Consider the following 20,613-nt stretch of genomic DNA (forward strand, 5'->3'; position numbering starts at 1 on the left):
AACAGAATTCTGTTGTCATGGAGTCTAGGGAATGCTGGCTCAAACAAAGTTAGGCAAGTTTCTCCACCACCAGACTTCTGTGAAGCATTCACTACCTAGTGGGTTTTATGAACCCAGGAGAGAGGAAGAGAGAGAGCACATTCAGCTTTCCCCAGATTTCTGGGAAGGTTTATTTGCCTGGATCCTTGCAGGCTTTGTGCTCGCTGGAACATGCACTGGAAATGCTGCTGTGAAAAAGAAACAAAAGGCGGTGGCCACCTGGGCCCCACATGGGTCTCCTAAGGCCTTGACTATCTGGACTTGTTAGGCAAGTTGTCAAATTGTACCGGACATAGTTTCTCATCTATCAAATACAAAGATTAGATGGAATGAACTTCTAGCTCTAAGATAGGAATGTGTAAAAATGCTGACAGTTTTGTAACAATGAAAGGCAGACTTCCAAAATGTTCAAACAGAATGTTCATACAATCAAGCTTTATCTGTCCCTCAAGCAGCAAGTGATGCCAATTCTTTACTCTGCAAACCACTTCCGAAGACAAAAAATATTTGGCACCGTTCAACAGATTAGCATTCCAGTCTGCTGTATACACAAGGTGAAATGTCCTCAATGCCTGTGTTACAGTATACACTCCACCTTCTCAAACACTTGACAAGCGAAATGTAGTGAAAACAATCGTTTCTTAGCCACCTCCCTGCGTAAGGCCTTCGAGAAGCAGGCTGATAGAAGTAAGGCTGAGTCCTTTGCTTTACTGGAAGAGTGACCTTCATGTCAACAAAGAATAGAATGTCCTGATTCCAGATAGAGGCTGCTTGCTGCTGCTGCCTTGATAGATTTTATCATCTGCTGCTGTGGTTGGAACATTTTCTGGCGGGAAGGATTCACGGACCCTGCTAGGGAACAACAGAATTTTCTGCTGTGCAACCTCTGAGACTCTTTCTCCACTCTAGGAGGCTTCCCATGGTTCCAAAGACCCCAGACCCCAGGCGTTCCCCTCTCTGCCGGCAGTGGTCAATACCTAAGTCAATTCGTGGTTTCCTCTCACTGCAAGCCTGCTTGCAGAGGAGTCTGTCCAGCTTGCTTTCTTGCCAAGTATACAGGCATTTTTCTTTTTAAGGGCATAATGCTCATTGCCACAGGGAGTCCTGCTGTGTGTAACTAAGCTGAGAACACTGTGGAGGTTATGGAGGGTCAAGGATCCTCCCACTGCTGCACACTGATACTCCCTAATCTGGAAAAACAGAATAAAGCTTGACACCTCAGCAGAGTCCACTTGTAGCTCTTCCCAGTGGTCCAGGGAGGTCTCTTGAATCCTCATTCTTGTCTTCTTTTCTCCCTGGAAGTTCTTAGGTTCTTACCAAGTAATAAGACAGTGTGAGAGGATATATATAAAACAGCTGCTGAGCTGAGCATTATCAAGAGGCAGACCACACTTTGAGGTCCACAGTAGCAAAGTGTGATGAGAGTGATTGGCTCACATTTTAGAAATGCTTCCTCTTTTTCTCTTCCTTCTGCTTCCCCGTTTGCTTTCCTTCATGTTTCTGTCTAGTTTAGGGCTGATAAATAAAAGTACATGTGCTGTCATGCTCTCCTCACAAAATCATGGCGGACATTGTTATTCAATCATGGCATTTTTCCTGATTGAACTTAGGGATGTAACCAAAGATGAAGATGAGATGATCAAAAAGGGCAGTCGGGGGCTGCCTGGGTGGCTCAGTCAGTTAAGCGTCCGACTTCGGCTCAGGTCACGATCTGCCCTCGAGTTCGTGCGCTCAAGCCCCGCATCGGGCTCTGTGCTGACAGCTCAGAGCCTGGAGCCTGCTTCGGATTCTGTGTCTCCCCCTCTCTCTGCCCCTCCCCTGCTCATGCTCTGTGTCTCTGTCTCAATAATAAAGAAATGTTAAAAAAATAAATTAAAAAAGGCATTCGTCAGTCTACTCCTAGGTAGATATCCAAATGAAATGAGAGCTTATATCCACAAAATGACATGTGCAAGAATGTTCCTGGCGGTTATATGCCCAGTAGTCCCAAACTGGAAACAACTCAAATGTCCACCAATAATAGAATGGATAAAAATATAGTGCATGCAGTAAAAAATGAAATATTCCACAGCAACAAAAAAGGATGAACTCTTGCTGCACACAGTCTGGAAGCATCTGAGAGACAGTATAGAGGAAAAGAAGCTACCCATAAAGGAGACACACAGTGTGAGTCTCTTTACCACAGCTCAGAAATAAGCAAAACTCACCTGTGGTGATAGAAATCAAGACAAAGGTTACCCTCAGGAGAAACTGACTGAAAGGGGCACTAGGAAGCCTTCTCAGGAGTAGAAAATGTTCTGAATCTCGATATTGGTGGTGGTGTATATGGATGTGCACATATGCAAAAATTCATTGGGATGCACACCTAAAATCTGTGCACTTGGCTGCAGTTACCCCTTGTTAAAAGCCTTTAATAGGGGATCAGTTTGAGAGCTGCTGTTCTGCCCTTGCTCCTGTGTTTGTCTGTATATACAGCATGAGGACTTGGGTGTGACTGTGATCCAAATCCAGGCTCTGTCACCTACTGGCTCTGTATCTTGAGTAAATTACTTAACCTCTTTGTACTTTAGTTTCTTACCTCTATAGCACGGATAAAAAGAGTACCTACACTACAGCACAGTTTTGACGGTCAAGTCAAATAACTCTTACGAAAAGCTTCAGACAACATCTCCCTGGTACATTTAACGTACTCATGAAATGTAATGTGAGGACTTTGTTCTTTCCCCCTTTCTCCTCTGACCATCTAGTTCTTTCTCATACTGACTTCTCCCCCTGTCTTCCCATCATCTTTCTTCCTTTATTCTTGCTTTCATACCCCCTAGATGCAAAAGCCCAAAACATGAAAATACATATTTTAAAAGTTTTATTGAATACAATATATAGTTATATTCATAATTAAAAAGCAGGCACGCTTAGTATTTTCCATGTGTCTCTTCCAAAGCCCAGGCCACATACCAGACCAATTAAACCACATATCTGGGGATGGAACACGGGCATCAGTAGCCTCTGAGGCTCTCTAGGTGATTCTGACATGATTCCAGTGTGTACATAAGTTTGGGCACTGCCGGTTTCATGGCTGTCTGTTCCATCCATATTGTCTTAGCTGCTTCAGCATATGGTTCTGATTCCTGGCTGGCCATTAGAATCACCTGAGAAGCTTCTAATTCATACTGAGTCTCAGGCCCCATCCTGGGTAAGGCCTGGATATTTCTAATGTGCAACCAGCATTAAGAGCCACTGTTCTAGAGGGATTGGTATCCTGGTAGGTCTTGTGATCAGGGCGACACCAGGCATACCCCCTCCACCCCCATGTCTGTCTTGAATTAAAATCCTTCTCTTCGTTTTTGAAAACTCCTATCTTTGTCTCCTTTCTGTTGCAAGCTGAGTATGGAGAAGAATATTGTAATGCTGATAAATTCTCGATATGTTTTACTCTCAGTATGGGATTGTGCTGGATGCAGGCTCTTCTCACACGAGTTTGTACATCTATAAGTGGCCAGCGGAAAAGGAGAATGACACAGGGGTGGTGCACCAGATAGAAGAGTGCAAGCTGAAAGGTAAGATGAAGGAGAAGGGGGGAGGGGAGACAGTGGGGCATGAGAACACGAGGAGAACATACATGAGAACATGTGTGGCAAGTGGAACTCATGAGAAAAAGGAAGTTGGATAAAAGAACATAGTGGAGCTGCTGTTGTTGCTATTTTATTGTCATTATAAAAATAATATTGAAATCAGTCCTTAATGATGGAGCCCTTGAGGAAGAAACAAACTTAAAAACCCTTGAGTAATATGGTAGCTCCCATCACCTGGACACTTCTGTGTGCCATGCACCAAGTGCTGTAGATGCATTATTTCATCTTCACGGTCTCCCTTTGACATATGGAATATTAGTCCCATGGTTTAAAAATGAGGATCAGATGCCTGGGTGGCTCAGTTGGTTAAGTGCCCAACTCTTAGTTTTGGCTCAGGTCATGATCTCATGGTTCATGAGTTCAAGCCTTGTGTAGGGCTCTGCGCTGATAGCACGGAGCCTGCTTGGAATTCTCTGTCTCCCTCTCTGCCCCTCCCTCACTCATGCTATCTCTTTCTCAAAATAAACAAACTTTAAAAAACAAAATAAAAATGAGGGCATTGAGCTTAAGAGAGGTTATGCCACTTGTTAAGGTTGCTTTGAGCTAGTAATTGATGGAACTGGGGTTCAAATAGAGATCTGCTCAACTTTGAACCCATGACTTCTCCAGTGGTTCTCCAATTTGAATCTTTAGCAGAGCCCCCTGGAGGGTTTGTTAAAACACTGATGCTGGGTTCCACCCCCAGAGTTTCTGAGGTAGGAGGTCTGGGACAGGCCCCAGAATTTGCATTTCTAACAGGTTCCCAGGTGATGTTGATGCTGTTGGTCCAAAGAATTATTACTCTTAATCTTGGTCCCCTAAGCTACAGCTTGGAAGAAATTTTCAAAAGCCTTTAGTTTTCACATAGGCACGGAAGGCCAAAATCATAGACTCCTAGGCCTGGAAAAGGACCTCGTGGATCATTTCAATCTTCTCATTTCAGTCTTCTCAGATTGAATGTTCAATGTTCTCAGAGAAGGAAGCAAAAACCTGGAAGACTAGTGACTTATTGGTAGCAACAGAACCAGGACAAGAATCTAGGTCTCTTAACTGCACTCCAGGCTCGATGCTACTCTGAATCACCGCATTACATACTGACTTTTGTTCCTAGTTAGTTTTCTCCTAAGGTCACAGAACAGGTTAGAGTTGTCCGTTCAGCTCCTTCCACTCCATCCACCCAATGCCCCAACATGCACTGAATGTTACCACACTGCACCATCCTCTTTTACCTTTATCTCTCTTGGCCTTCTGAGTCAGGGGCCCATTGTATATTTTTAGTCAGACAGGTAATCTAGCTCCAAGAAGATTGACTTTTACTTTGATGACCTGCGGGGTCCCCCAATTTTCAAAGTTTTCCAAGAAAGTGGTAGAGAGGAGATGTTTTCAAGAGAGCAAGTCATTTTACCCAGTAGCTTAATGTCCTCAAATGTTGGCCTCGTCCATTTTGAGACAGTACTTTAAGCATTTCTTAAAGGCCAAATCCCTCATTTTATTGACTTCTCGTTAATTCACTGTCTTCCTTTTTTTTTTTTTTTTTAAAGCGTTGCTTGTATTTTTTTAATTTAGTAGCTACCTTTCTTCTGAGACTCATCCCATGTGTGTCTGGCCTAACACACGCAGGGCTTTTCCCTTCTCAGAGAGAATTCTCTAATCAAATATTTAGATGAAAGTTGAGTGGAAAGCCTCCAGTTCTTGAAGGCTAGCCTTTTTGAATCAAAACGGTTAGCTGATAACTTAGAGCTGATTTTTCATTACTGTTAAGTAAATAGGCTCTTTTAAAAACCTGTGAAAGATATGGATAACATATCTGACCATTATCTTTAATTCACATTTTCACTAAAAAGCACTGACGGTGTAGATGTTTATTTTAAAGTGAGCTGAAATTGTTAAGCATAACTTCAAAAAGCTTAAGGAATCTTGGCTCTAATCCTCTTCTTAGCAACAGTTAGTTTTGCTCTAACACTGGAAAAATAGTTTCACTAGGAGGACTGGGTTACAGAGTGGAAAAATCTCTGAGGAGACACGTATTCTAGCAAAGGAAGAAACTCCACTTCAGAAATTTTAGGTACTGGCCATGATCACATAGCTAGTTAGTAGCGGTTCCTGTCTTTTCAGTAAAAGCCAGTGCACCTTGTGCTTATTTTAATTTTTCTAGGCATTAGTGTTAGTTACAACTTTACAGGAGAATCATCAAAAAGCAGCTCTCTAGGGTAGCTGTCGATGAGATCCCCATTAAACTTTGAGAGAACCTGTAAGGAAGATTACGCAATTGAATGTGAAAATTGCGCCATCCAGCGGCAAAATTATTGAACAGTGGACAGACCCAGTCTGAGGCCTGAAAATAATTCTTATCAAGGCCAGGTTCAGAGAGTCACCCTCTAAGTACACCAACTTAATATATCGTAATATATCACATCATATATAACTTAATATATCACACCAAAAAGCTGTCTTCTTTGATGGTCTCTAAAGACACCAGTGTTTTGCTCTAATATTATCAAAGTGTGTCCTGTACTTTTAAAAAAGATTGTCATTTGCTTCTACATCTTTCCTTAGGTCCCGGAATCTCAAGATATGCTCAAAGATTAAACGAAATAGATGCTTATCTGACTGAATGCATGGAAAGAGCCAGTCAAGTGATTCCAAAGTCCCAGCACCAAGGGACGCCTGTTTACCTGGGAGCTACGGCAGGCATGCGGTTGCTCAGGTATAGAAACAGGTGGGGACAAAGAGTGGCTGGGGGTTAGGCTTGGCATTGTGAGAGCCTCTGAAGTTATGGGATAGTGCCACACCCCCTAACACCCCAAATTTAAATATCCTGAATGGCAACACTTTAGAAAGAAGATCTCAGGAAGTGGGTACAACTCCCAAATTCTTAGTATGTGTAATGGTGGGAGTTTAAAGTATGATTTTAAAAAGTCCTCTTGCCCGTCTGCCCCCAGAGAATTCAAGGGGGCAGGGGCACAAAGAGAGAAATGTTGAGCCTCTGTACTCTGGGATTTGAGACTACCAATTTAGCTGTCCAATATCTGGGAGGAGGAAGACCAGAGGAGACCCACAGAGGTCCCAAGACACAAATAGTCACAACTAGCACATCTTCATTGGTCACCACTGAGTACCCATGTGCGTTATCTTTTGTTCGTTCATTCATTCATTCAGCATGTTTTGCCTGCCTACTCTGTCCTGGGACATGAAAGTAGGTGACTCAGCTCTCAAGGAGATCAGAGTTTCGATACAGGCAATCAGTTCTTCAACAGAGGAGTGTTCAGAGCTGCTGTGGGAGCACATTTGGCCCTGCCCAGAATGGGAGGAGGAAACACAGGAACTGATTCATGAAGGACAAGCTGGAGGGTGGGGGAAGGGCACATTAAAGGCAGAGAAGATGTCACGCATTCTATTACGTATGTTTCTCCAACATCTGTTATGTGGCAGACACTGTTCTAAGTGCTGGGGACACAGCAGTGAAGGGGACAGAGTCCCTGCCTTCCTGAAGCTTGCGTTCTAACAGAAGTGCAAATGTAGGGATGAGTGAGAGACCAGGGCATATTCAGAGGACCATGAATAGTTCTGCATTGATAGAACATAGACTGCATATAGTAAAATAATAATAAAAACAATAGTAATAATAGCTATGAAGCAGCTTGTATTTGTTGAGCCATTACTATGTTAGCGCTGTGCTTTGATTTAATCATTATAACTCTTTGAGGAGGTATTATTGGCTATTCTTAGCCAGATAAGGGAGCTGTGGCATACACGTGTAGAGTAACTCACGCAAATTCACACACGTGGTAAGTGGGAGGATCAGGATTCTAAGTGGAATTCTGAAGAGGCAGGGTCCAGCGCATGAAGTGCCTTGTGGGCCACACTGGGAGTTTGGTGTTCATCTGGGAGATAATGGGTAGCCATTACAGGATGGTACACAAATGACGACACTGGAAGAGAGGTGGATTGGGAGGGAGGAGAACTGGGGATGAGGCAGCCACAGGAAGGGTGTGAAGCTATTCAGATGAGGGATGAGAGGATTCAGCTGTGGTTGGAAGACAGCATTCTCTGACCTAGAGGCTCTCAACATTGTGTAGTCTAGATCTCAGAAGCAGATGTATCCCATCTTTGTTATGACAGCCCTGGAAGATCCCTTCTTTAGGTCTCAATGTCTCAAACAGACCCAAGAACTGAGATTCAATGTAAATAAGATTTTTTTTTTTTTCCCAGTCTGGCTCCACTGGAGGTTTGGTATCTGTCCCAGGACATTTGCCACCTGGTGTCTACTACAGCCCTAATTAAAAACCTCAAGCAGAGCCTGACTCTGGAACTAGCTAGAAGCCACCAGCAATGGCTAATGTAGCATTCGTCATCTATAGGTGTGGTGATAACCAATATCCAGCCATCACCACCCCCCAAATTAAAATTACTTTGATAATATCTTGGAGCCAGGGAGCAACAACAAAAAATGGTATTTTAGGAAGAGCAGTCTATGTAGGGACTGGAAGGATTTGGATTTGGAGAGGGGGGACCAAAAGACTAGTTCTGCCTCACCCAAAAGGAGGGCTCCTCAGACAGCTGTGTGTGTGGATCTCTATCTCTGTTTCTTCCAGCGAGTTATGGTTTGCTTCCTAGGAGTGTTGCTGGAAGCTCTGACTGAAATGAGTACCTGTAGTTATTCAACAAAACCGGTAAACTCAGCTCTTCTTTGTGCAGGATGGAAAATGAACAGTTGGCAGACAAAGTCCTGAGTGTAGTGACCAAGAGCCTCAACAACTACCACTTTGACTTCCACGGTGCTAGAATCATCACTGGCCAAGAGGAAGGTGCCTATGGCTGGATTACTATCAACTACCTGCTGGGAAAATTCACTCAGGTGATTATCTCACAGCACCCAAGGGAGGTAGCTCCCAGGAGGTCAGTGCCATTGCTATCTCAGGCAGGATTTGGATCGGTAGCCAGAACGAATGATGGATGAATGGATGAAGTAATTTATCCCCACAGTTGCAAGGGTCACCAGCGGTATTCTGATGAATTTTAGTATAAGAACGTTTCCTCTTGGAGGATGAGGAAATCATACCTTCACCTTAGGGAGACAGAGAGGAAGTAAAAAATCTATCATTAAAAATAAAAATAGCAAATATTTGCCTAGTGCTGTGTGTCTTGTGCTGTGCTAAGCACTTTCCATGTACTGTCTGATTCCATCTTCAGAACAATATGAGGAATTCCCTCATTTTAGAGTCTCAAATTGAGGCCTAGAGAAGGTAATTATTCTGTTCCAGGTCACATAGCTAATGAGCAAATGAGTGGAGACTTGAACTTGAGTCTTTTCAGCCCACATTCCTTGTTCATAAACACTGGCTATGCCACTTCTATGTTGCTGCAGTCTGAGCTCTATCTTCAAAGTCCCTTAACCTGCTGTTGATCTTATCCAGATTCAGGAGCCCTCAGTGACCTTTGTGTCACCTTATGCCCCCTTTTCTTCACCTTAGAAAGTCCCTGAGTCCAAGATATAGTGTGAAACAAAGGTGTCCAGAAACTGCTACCACTGATGACTGTACTCTCTTTCAGAAACTGAGTTGGCTCAACCTGAAGCCAAATGGAGGCAATTCTCAGGGAACCTATGGAGCTTTAGACCTTGGGGGAGCCTCTACACAAATCACTTTTGTGCCCCAAAACGAGAGGATTGAGTCTCCAAGCAACGCTCTGCACTTTCGCCTCTATGGCAAGGACTACAGCGTGTACACGCACAGCTTCTTATGCTATGGGAAGGATCAAGCGCTCAGGCAGAAACTGGCCAAGGACATTCAGGCAAGTTTAACTGAATCCAGACCCACCCTCCCCACATCTGGGCCACCAGCCCCCACATCCTGTTGTTGTCTCTTTCTACTTCAGTAATTGGTCTGAACTTGGTTACTGTACTTTCCAAACCTTTTCAAACAGGATATCTAACTACATCTGGTCGACCCCTGTGAATCGTCCCATCCAGACATCACCTCCTGTGTTTGTTTACTGCACTGTCTCCAAGGACACAACTCAAATCCTTTCTTGGCAAATAATTTCTCACCCCTGTGGGCTTGACAGTGAAAACTACGTGCTAGAGTATTGTTGGGGGATTGTGCAGTTTATAAGCTCTTTAGCACTTTTTAGTCTCCATTTCCAACAAACTGCAGAAAACAGGGCTGTTAGAAACAACCTGGAGAGAAGGAGAAAAACACTCAGGGAAAACAGAATTTATCCATCAACACTTCAAGTCTTTTCCCCAGACGCTTTTTGTTTCTTGAAGACAAGAAAAGTTAAACATACTCAAAATCATGTGAGTACCAGGCACACCCTGACACACACAGCAAGGATGTCACATCCAGCTGAGTCTTGTCTCCCCTGAAAGGACAACCAGTTCCCTGCTCTCCTCCAAAGCTCTCACTCTGGTTCTCAGAAGCACTGTCAATAAGGCACCTCCCATTGGAATAGGAGCTACTGAGAGATACCTACTGAGCCCCAAGGCTCTATTAAGCCTTTTTTCATACCAGCCCCCTTTCTTCTCTTGAACATACTGAGGTGTGGGTTAAAAGTCATTTTGGTACTCCTGGCTTAAATGCTCTAAGGCATTTTCAGCTGTTGGAGCTTCTGATTTTTTGCTTGAAAGTGGGGATGGGGTGTGGGCAGACTCCTCCTGGAGAACTACCCCAGCTTGGACTTGTGAGAGCCTTGAGAGTTTTCCTTGTGAATCTTTCATTTGTACTAAGCACTAGGGGACATTCCAAAATAATGGCATTTCTTCCAGCTTGAACTCTATTAGCTTTCTATGAATAGTGAAAGTTCATTTACATCTGATACCACTTCTGGTGCCTATTATATAAATCTGACTATTGCTAAGGGTGAAAAAGGCATGGCAAGGGTATATTGATGCCAACGCTAACATATTGTAAAATTCCTACACATTAATGAAGGCAGAGTGGTGCTTTTGTACCTAACATATTTGCACATGATGTCTTCATGTGATTTTTCCATTCAGGGTACAAATGGAATCCTCAGGGACCCATGCTTTCACCCTGGATATGAAATAGTAATGAATGTAAGTGAACTTTACAGTGGCCCCTGCACCAAGAAATTTGAGATGACTCTTCCATTTGATCAGTTTCAAATCCAAGGCACTGGAAACTATCAACAATGCCATGAAAGCATCCTTGAACTCTTCAACACTAGTTACTGCCCTTACTCCCACTGTTCCTTCAATGGGATTTTCTTGCCACCACTTCACGGGGATTTTGGGGTAAGTTGTAAAATAATAAGGTATATTGATTAGGATGATTTGGGTTGCAAGTTATAGAGTATATGTCTACATGGTGTTTAAGTAATAGGATTTATTTTTCTCTCATATGATAATAAGCCTTGAAGTAGATAATTCTGGGTTAAGTCTTTGTTTTAACAATGTTAGGACTTGGATCAGCTTTCTTATTATCTTCTTGCCCTTTTTTGTGGTGCTAAGATGGCAGCTTCTGTTTCATATGCAAAACTAAAGCAGGGGAGGAGGAAGTTTCTCTTGCATACATTTCTGTCCAATTTTGCAGAAGTGCCAACAACTGTCTTTTCAGATGCCATTGGCCAGAATTTGATGAAATACACACTTCTAACCCATCTGTGAACAAGGGGGAATGGATTACCATGTTTGGTTTAGACTAATCCTTGTTCATCCTTGGAAGTAGAGAGTCTTTCTTACACATATTGTGTTCCTCTACATGGGTGAAATCAGGAATCTGTAAGCCAGAAGAACGAGCTGGCTGATGGATAGGCGCACCCATTGGGATCTGCCATAGGTGGCTTCATGAATGTCAGAAGAAGGAGAGGTAGCAGTTAGATGTCTTGGCTAAAGGTTTTCCTCTATAAACTCAAGTAGAAACTTAGGAAATCCCAAGGAAATACTGAAGATAGCATCATTTATACTACATTTTGATCAGCTGGGGGACTAGTTGAATCCAAGCTCCAAATTCCTTTTTAATTACTCTAGAATAAGACAAAATATTTGAGCAGAGGTAGAAGAGGTGCTGCTTGAACTACTCATGATTCAGATTTCATATTTTGGTCCTGGAGACCAAGCATTATAATCATAGTTTAGTAATAGATTGCAAAATTAGCTACCATCAATTAAGACCAATTATTAACTAATTACTTAATTACTTAAGATTCACTCATAGAAAAAAAAGGACTTTTATCTGCCTTCACACTCTTTCTCCCTTTCCCAGAAAACAGATCAGCATATGAGGAGAGAGGTTCAACTCTCCTATGGGACCCCCGCAGGAGAGCTTCACCCAAGGTCTCCTGGCTCAGCCCAATGTCACAGAAAGAGCTCCCTGGATAGAGCACAGGCCCTGTAGTAAGAGTACCTGCTTTAAATTCTGGATTTGCCACTTGTCAACTATATGAGCTCTTCATTCCCACGGTCTCTGGGAAAACAATAATGGGTGGTACCATGGATCCAGGCTTACCTTACCCATGGCCCAGACCATAGTTCCTCCTCCCCTCAAGGTTCCTGAGGGAAATAACATGCAAGAACAATGCCTGGCAGAGTAAGGCTTGGTGATTAGTTAGCTCCGAACCTAAATTCGTTACCAACTAGAACCTCACCTGGATGCCCTATAGCTGAACTGGCACTGGCAGCCCATATTGGACTTTTCTGAGCCAACGCAGTTGCCTTGGATCTAACCGCTGGAAGATAAAAGAGGGGGACACAAAAAGGAGGAAGGTAGCGAGGGGTGCTGGGGACAGCCAAGGGCCCTTTCCATTCCAGTCACTGATAGGAAGTACATCTGGAGGAAAAGAAATGTACTATTGTGTACTGACTTTTTAACTTTTCTGAAAGTTTCACCTCCAGGGAAATAGAGCCCAATTCTTGTCTTCAAGCATGAGCAAACCCTTTCTACTTGAGGGTGGTGGTGGTGGAATTTCTTGCCTTTGAATGTGATTCTTCCAACCAGGTAGGGAGAAGCAGAGTTGAAGGGGTAGAGGAGACTTGAGTTCCCCTTGAATGCCTTTTTGTTTGGTCTCTTTGTCCCTCGCTGAAATTGTTCTCCTTACAGCCTTCTGAACCTCTACTTGCCAGTCTCCTTAGATTAGCTCATTGTTTTCTTCTGAATAAGATCTTTTTTCTCTGAATATAGCCCTTAAGGTCAGCACTGTACCTGTACCTATTCCTGCTTTGGCAGTTTCTGTTACAGAACTTTTTTTTTCCCCTCTGTAATTTCTCCCTAAAGCCTAAACAAAACTTTTTTGGTCTGCTTCCTCATTTATAAAATGGGGACAGAATTACCTGTCTCCTTGCTAGTTGTGTGTGATAAGCCAGACAAGTGGTGGTGGACTAGTAAATGTCTAACAACCAGCTCTCTGGGGATGGAGGGGCTAAATTGTGGCATTTGCCAGTTTACATGGTAGTACTCCTACCATGGCCCATTTTAATCACCATAATATCAACTGGCCCAAAAACTCTTGAAATTTTAACAATTAGCTCTTGTGAGTGGATAAGAGCCACCTCCAGCATATCACCACCAGTAGCAGAAAGCTAACGTACCCTAGTACCATGTGGGCCCTTAGTAAGGTTAGCCCTTTGTCCTAATGGTCCTCACCCTCGGCTGTTATACCTGCAGAAGTTCCCACTGCCAAGTTCTTCATCTGGAAGCATAAATATTTGCAACACAAAAATCCAGTTGCATTCCAATTATTTCCAGGACCAATTAGCCTGGGTATTCTCAAGCCACAGAGAATTTGCAGGGAGGGAATGTTTGCCACAATTACATTCAGCGCTGGTGATTTAATTCTTACTCTTTAAATAGGGTATTAAAAAACTGTCGATGTTGTTTTTCTCAGTTTGACTACATTGGTTGCTAGACAGAATCCAATTTGTAGGCAAATCAGAAACACCAAAAAGGAAAAGGGAACATCTGTAGAGAATTATTTATGAGGTAATTTAGAAAAATTTTTTAAAGATCACATTGTATCATTTATATAAACAAGAAAGAATGTAAAACAAATTCAAGAGGGAACTGAAATTAAAGAACATTAAACACTTGTTTGTTTCCATATGTATACATATACTTGTGTGGAGGGGGTGCGTGTATGTGTGTGTGTGTGTGTGTGTGTGCATTTAGCTCTGAGCTTCTGAGTAGCCAAGGGGAAAAATAAGACATAGCAAGATACATAGTTTTCATTATACCCAGCATACTGGGTCCCAGGACAAAGCAGAGCTATTCCACAATTGATTCCCAAGGATATTTTATAAAGGAGATTTCATTAGACAATGTCTTTGACCATATTTTTTTAAATTGCAATTTCTTATAGCAACTATAAGCTAGAGGCAGAATATTAAAAAGCCAACTCAGTCATAGCAATTCTGTAATGGACTGAGGCAGTAGGTCTTTGATAGATACTCAGCTTGATAGAAGGGAAGAATTCAGAGTAGCTGGAAAAGGGGGAGACATGTATCTTTCAAGTCCTCTTCCATAAATATCTAAGCTGGAAACTGGAAGATGGGGAGCTGACCTTTTGAGACCATATGTTCTCTAAAGATAGCCTAGAATGTTACTATTCTCAGTTGCTGTTTAAATATGGGCCCACAGGTTATAGACACCAATCAATTAAAGGTTTATAAAGTAAGGCTAATTCCTAACATGGAGATTAAGAAACTGATCACAGATTTTGACCTCAGTAGTACAGGCCATCCCCCTTAGTACCTAAAGGCAAAGTCAGGAATTCCTAGAACTAAGTCAGCATTTCCCTTAATAATTGCCTTTAGGTCCATTCTGGCAACAGAATGTCTATCTGATGTATGGAGTCTCCTAAATCATACCCCAAGAACAGAATCAGAATGATTTTTTTTTCTTCCAGACTTTTAAAGAATCATCTACCACAGCCATAGGAAGAAACTTGGTGATGTATCCTTGAACCATCTGATTTTGAGCAGTGTATCCTCATGAGGTATTAAAAGAAGAAGGTGGTTTTGTCATTCAGTATAATTCTTGGGATTATGAATAGAAGCATTCTTTTTTTAAAAAACTTTTAAAATGTTTATTCATTTTTGAGAGACAGAGACATAGTGTGAGTTGGGGAGGGGCAGAGAGAGAGAGAGAGGGAGACACAGAATCTGAAGCAGGCTCCAGGCTCCAAGCTGTCAGCACAGAGCCCAATGCATGCAGGGCTTGAACTCACAAACCAGGAGATCATGACCTGAGCTGAAGTCGGACACTCAACCGATTGAGCCACCCAGGCACCTCCCCAAATAGAAGCATTCTGAATAGGGTTAAGATTACTTTTTAATTACATAATATAAATAAATAAAGGAAAAAATACTCACCCTAAACGTTATCATCCCATCCCATCTCATCAGGACTTAATTTTTGTGAGTTCAATTCCAATGCATGTTTGTATAAACAATATTCCACCCTAGAAGAGACTTTTCCAAGGGATGTAAGAGGCCAGCTTAGATATTAAAACTCACCTGAGTGGGTTTCTGAAGAGCATATACAGCCAGGAAAACTATCAGTTAGGCCTTGACACATGAAGACTTTCAGAAAAGATTGACAGATATATAAAATGAAAAAACAAGTATGAATTTGAGTATGAATGGTTCCTGAGCAGAAGAGAAATAGATGACCTTATTCTGGAGCACAACTGCCCAAGAAAGAAAGATGAATAAACATATTCCCAGCTCAAACAGCAAGCAGGATTTGCCCCTGATTCTAAGACTTGATCTCTATTGTGGCTACAGAGAAATAGTAATTTCTATAGTCTATTTCTATACGGAATATAAAAATAACATTATGATCTGAAAAAAAAATTTAAAAATATGTAAAGGAGATGACCTCATCAGGATGCAGGAGACCGAAGGGGAAGGACCCAGAAAGAGAAGCTGGTCAAACATCTAGAGCCAAGATGAAAAGCTAAGACAGGTGTTTCTCATAATGATCCATAAACAGATTCTGACAGTCACATTCAGGTGCGTGTTAACAAGGCTTTTCTTCCTTAAGGAATATCAAAACCAGACTGCGGATCGGGTCCAGCCAGGACACCTAAACTATGAGCAGTTTGCTGAAGGCGTCCTGCAGGGATAAAACATTAAGAAAGCTAACTCTTTATCTTCCCAGTTCCTGTGGACATAGATGTGGCTGAGGAGATTAGGGCTGAGAGAGTTTAAAACATTACTTCAAATTTGATTCAGGTATTTGTAACAGAAGGGCATATTTGTATTTATTTTATTTTCTATTCCTTATATAATGGCATTATTTCACAGTTGCATATTGCTTACTTGATTCTATTTTGAGAAAGGACTCTGAATCATAACCTGCACAGTCAGGTCAACAGCTGGCAGCAAAATATAAGGATTGTCTAGACCAGCCGTGTGTGTGTGTGTGTGTGTGTGTGTGTGTGTGTGTGTGTGTGTTAGTTAAAATGTACATAATAGAAAATTACCATTTTAACTACTTTCAAGAGTACAATTCTGTGGAATTAAGTACATTTACGTTGTGCATCCATCACCATCATCTACCTCTAAAACTTTTTTGTCTTCCCAAAAACAAACTCCACTCATTGAACAAAACACTAATTCCCCACTCTTCTTTCCCCTCTGCTCCTGACAATCACCATTCTGCTTTTAACTGCTCTGAATTTGACTATTCCAGGTACCTCGTATAAGTGGAATCCTGTATTTGTCTTTATGTGACTGGTTTATTTCACTTAGCATAATGTCTTCAATAGACACATCATTCTTAACTCTTCAGGGGATCACAAGACTCTTTGGAGAATGTGTTGAAAGCTAAGGATTTTCTAAGCAGAAAAATGGATGCTCAAATTTTGCATACAGTCTAAAAGATATCATGGTTCCTTGAGATGGACCTTTGAGCCCCACATTAAGAACTCTTAATCTAGAACAAAAGGTACCTAGAAGCCAGAGATTAAAGTAGAACCACAAGCCCAAGCAGGGCAGTGGCTTGGAATGAATGTCACACAAGTGTTAGAGGTGAGTCTGTTTAGATGGATGGGAAGCAAATGTAGACACATGTGCCAGAGACAGATGATCCTGAAACTGATGCTATGCCTGCCTCTAAAATGCTTCCTGCCAGGGCAGAGCAAACCTAATATCTAGTAATACAAGCAGGTCAGCCACACTAGAGAAGCGAGTTTACATGTGTAGTCAGGTGAGAACAAGGAGGGTAGGAGAACATGTCAAGTGGTCAGTTTGGGGCGGAATCTTGAGACTAAACTGTAATACTTGTTCCTTCTGTGACTACAAATACTTCATTTAATCTTTATTCCAAAGTACTATCAATAGGTTTTTCATTGGATCTTTGGAAAATGATTTGACAAGCCCCCTTCCTTCCTTTATAGACAATTTTGGCTTTGGGTTAATTTTCTGGATTTGTTTCCCTGGAAACGTGATAAAGATGGGAGTGCCAGTTATATTATTAGGCAACAGTTCTTATGAAAAAAAAAATGACCCCTGAAACAAATTGCATCTGGACTAGAAGAAATTAGAAAATGAACAATACCTACTCTATGGACTTCTCTAATCTGAATAAAGGCTCTGTGTATGTGGAGTATGTAACAAAAGGCTTTATTTTTATAGCACTTATTTATTGTCCATCATACCATCTGCTACTTGTTTGGGTTGTGCTGTCTTCCACTAGAGGGCAGGGATTTTCATCTATTTCCATCACTGCTTAGAACATAGTTGTTATTCAGTAAATAGTTGTTGAATGAATGAATGAATGAATGATATGCAGCCAAAAGTCAAGGAAGAGGTGGAATGAAAAAAAAAAAAAGGCTATTGAATTTTCCAATTAGGAGAGATTTTAAGGAGCATAGTTTCAGAAGCCATGTCAAAGTAAACAGAAAGCTCCCTGCAAGATGTTCCAAAGTTGGGGGAGCAGGGAGGAGGGTTGGTAATTGATATCACAAAAACAAGAAGAAACTTGAGAGAAGATAGACGCTGCACTGAAACCAGCTAAGTTAAATTGAACAGGAATACATGTATTGCATTTTTGTATAGATTAAAAGTTGCACAAAATTTGGCTGGCTGGCATGGGCATGGTCTTTATAGGTTGACATGTCAGTCTCCCCCACTGTGGGGAAGAAGGGAAGGATGGTATACTTTTTATCTTTTTATTTCTAGGCCTGCCAGAATGCCTGGAATTGTATATTTCAGTAAGAGCACTTTAGTATTTGGAATATTCTAGGGAGATGACCAGCATGCACAGAATGGAGGTGGAAAAGCATGTAGCATGTTCAGAGACCTATAAGTACTTCCATTTGTTTCCATGTGGGCAGGCAGGAGACTTGCCTCTAATATTCCAAAAGTTTTCCCCCAAGCTTAAAGATAGCGTTTTGATCATTAGATGCCTTTGTCTGAGGTTTATGATCTGTAAACTCAGTTGTGTATAGTACAGGAAAATGATGGTAATTTTAGGAAGATTAAAGATGAAGATATGGTTCAGGGGTTTGGAAAGAAATAATTCCAGGCTTTGGAGGAAATGAATAACCCTGTTTGAGGGGCTTATAAAGTACCATTTTTGGGACTCAAAGAAAATAGAGCATATTTTAAGCTTTAGGGAAAAATTATCTCCTACAGTTATAAAGTGTTAAGAGTCTTTTTGAAAGAAGATCTCATAAGATCTGTATAGATATTTTAAAATTTTTAGGTCTGACATACTTGCAGTAAAGTGTGTACATTTTAAGGCCATAGCCTGATAGTTTTTAAGGACTACACCTGTGAGTCCATCATCTAGATGAAGATATAGAACATTCCCAGCATCCTATAAGGTTCTGTTATCCACTCTCCCAGTTGACACACTCCCTCTAAAGATACTTACTAGCCTGACTTCTATCCAGATAGATTAGTGTTGCTAATTCTTGGAATTGTAGTATGTATTCTTTTTTGTCACACTTCTTTCACTCAGTATTGTCTGAGATTTATCTATGTTGTTGCATGTAACAGTAGTTCATTCTTTCATTGCAATGTTGTATTCCTTTGCATGAATACACTAAAACTGGGGTGCCTGGGTGGTTCAGTCAGTTAGGCACCTGACTTCAGCTCAGGTCATGATCTCAGGGTTCATGAGTTCAAGCCCCGAACTGGGCTCTCTGCTGTCAGTTCAGAGCCTGCTTTGGATCCTCTGTCTCCCCTTTTCTCTGCCCCTCCCCGCCCCTCTCAAAAAATGAATAAACATTTTTCAAAAATACACTAACATTTATCTATTCATTCTATAGTTAATGGACATTTAAGTTGTTTCCAGTTTGGGGATATTATGTACCACTTTATGAACACTCTTTTAGTGCATATTTCTACTCACAAAATATATTTACCTTATGAGCAAACATTTTGCCCTCAGGAAATTCTCTCAAGGCAAAGGTTCAAAGATGTAAGTATATTGTGGCATTATTGATAATAGTGAAATATTAGAAAGCCTAAATACTCATGAATAGGAGAGTAAGTAAATTATGATATAGCTATACATAGTAACCTTTTATAGTCATTTACATGGGTAAGGTAAAATCTACAGGGAAATTTGCCCATGATGTATTATTATCAAGTGGAATGAAGTAGGATTATAAAACAATGTGTCTAGTATGATAACATTTAGGTAAAAATATATACATATATTTTAATATTTTACATATATATTTGCTGCAGGGATTAAGCAGAAAAATTGTTAAAAGTGTTTCTCTCTAGGGAATGGTTAGATGAAGGGGAAACTTTTATTTACTTTTTATTTTTCTAATGTTTATTTTTTAGAGAGAGAGAGAGACACAGTGTGAGCGGAGGAGGGGCAGAGAGAGAGAGAGACACAGAATTGGAAGCAAGCTCCAGGCTCTGAGCTGTCAGCACAGAGCCCAATGCAGAGCTCAAACTCATGAGTGGTGAGATCATGACCTGAGCCGAAGTAGGATGCTTAACCCACTGAGCCACCCAGGCACCCCAGGGAAACTTTTATTTTTAACTTGTAATAATTAAATTCTATACAACAAACGTGTTACTTTCTAATAAGCCAGAATTCTTAAGACATATGTATTTTGAAGGGAAAGAAATGAAGAGGGTAACTTTTATATATTGAAAAATAAGAAAAAGCAGGATTGAGATGCTAAGGGAGGTTTATGTAGTTCAGGCAACAATCTTCAAGAGTCTATGGCATGCAGAGCTTTGGGGGTAGGTGGTGGCATAGACCAGGAGTTCCTGCCGACAAACTATGTATCCCACTGAAGATTCAATATTTTGCATTATCTGCCTACACAAATTTTCTATTTGTTAATGTTTTTCACAATAATTTTTACTTATCTAAAAAGCAAATGTCATGCCTTAGCAAAAGCAAGAGGATTTTTAGGTGCTTAACTCATTAAGCCTTTTTTGCTGGTAGAATGAGCTCTAGGGGTAATTTTGGAAAGTCTTCTGAAATGTTACAACTTAAGGAAATATTAATTATAAAAATTAAGACATGGTTATTATTAAAAAATCAAACTATACAAAAAGCTTAAAGATCCAACTATATGTTCCACAAGAAACTCACTTTAGACTTAGGAAACTCGCATAGGCCAAAAGTGAAGTGATGGAAAAAGATATTCCATGCAAGTGCCAACCAAAAGAAAGCAAGGGTGGCCATACTTAATCAGACAAAACATATTTTAAGTCAAAAATTTTCACAAGAGTCCAAGAAGGATATTATATAATGATAAAGGGCCAGTTCACCAGGAAGATACATTAATTATAACTATGTATATACCCCAAATCAGAGCACCTGAGTCTTTTTTTTTTTAATTTTTTTTTTTTACATTTATTTATTTTTGAGAAACAGAGTGAGACAAAGCGTGAACGGGGGAGGGACAGAGAGAGTAGGAGACACAGAATCTGAAGCAGGCTCCAGGATCTGAGCAAGCGGTCAGCACAGAGCCTGATGCGGAGCTCGAACCCACAAACTGTGAGATCATGACCTGAGCCGAAGTC

General features: G+C 41.1%; 1 protein-coding gene across 6 annotated transcripts in view; it reads left to right on the forward strand.

Annotated features, from left to right (window-relative positions):
* ENTPD1 (ectonucleoside triphosphate diphosphohydrolase 1) overlaps positions 1–20,613 on the forward strand; it is a 91,370-nt gene that overhangs the window by 64,287 nt on the left and 6,470 nt on the right. For 4 of the 6 annotated variants that reach the window (XM_042907695.1, XM_042907696.1, XM_042907697.1 and 1 more), the window contains exons 3-7: positions 3,479–3,596; positions 6,207–6,357; positions 8,349–8,508; positions 9,204–9,443; positions 10,648–10,905. In XM_042907695.1, coding sequence (XP_042763629.1) covers positions 3,479–3,596; positions 6,207–6,357; positions 8,349–8,508; positions 9,204–9,443; positions 10,648–10,905 — 927 coding nt within the window. Of the gene's footprint in view, positions 1–3,478; positions 3,597–6,206; positions 6,358–8,348; positions 8,509–9,203; positions 9,444–10,647; positions 10,906–11,875; positions 12,007–14,510; positions 14,527–19,410; positions 19,446–20,613 lie in introns of those variants that run through there. The other 2 variants (XM_042907699.1, XM_042907698.1) reach the window with 2 other exon arrangements.

The sequence above is a fragment of the Panthera leo genome, chromosome D2, assembly GCF_018350215.1.
Source record: "Panthera leo isolate Ple1 chromosome D2, P.leo_Ple1_pat1.1, whole genome shotgun sequence".
NCBI lineage: Eukaryota > Metazoa > Chordata > Mammalia > Carnivora > Felidae > Panthera > Panthera leo.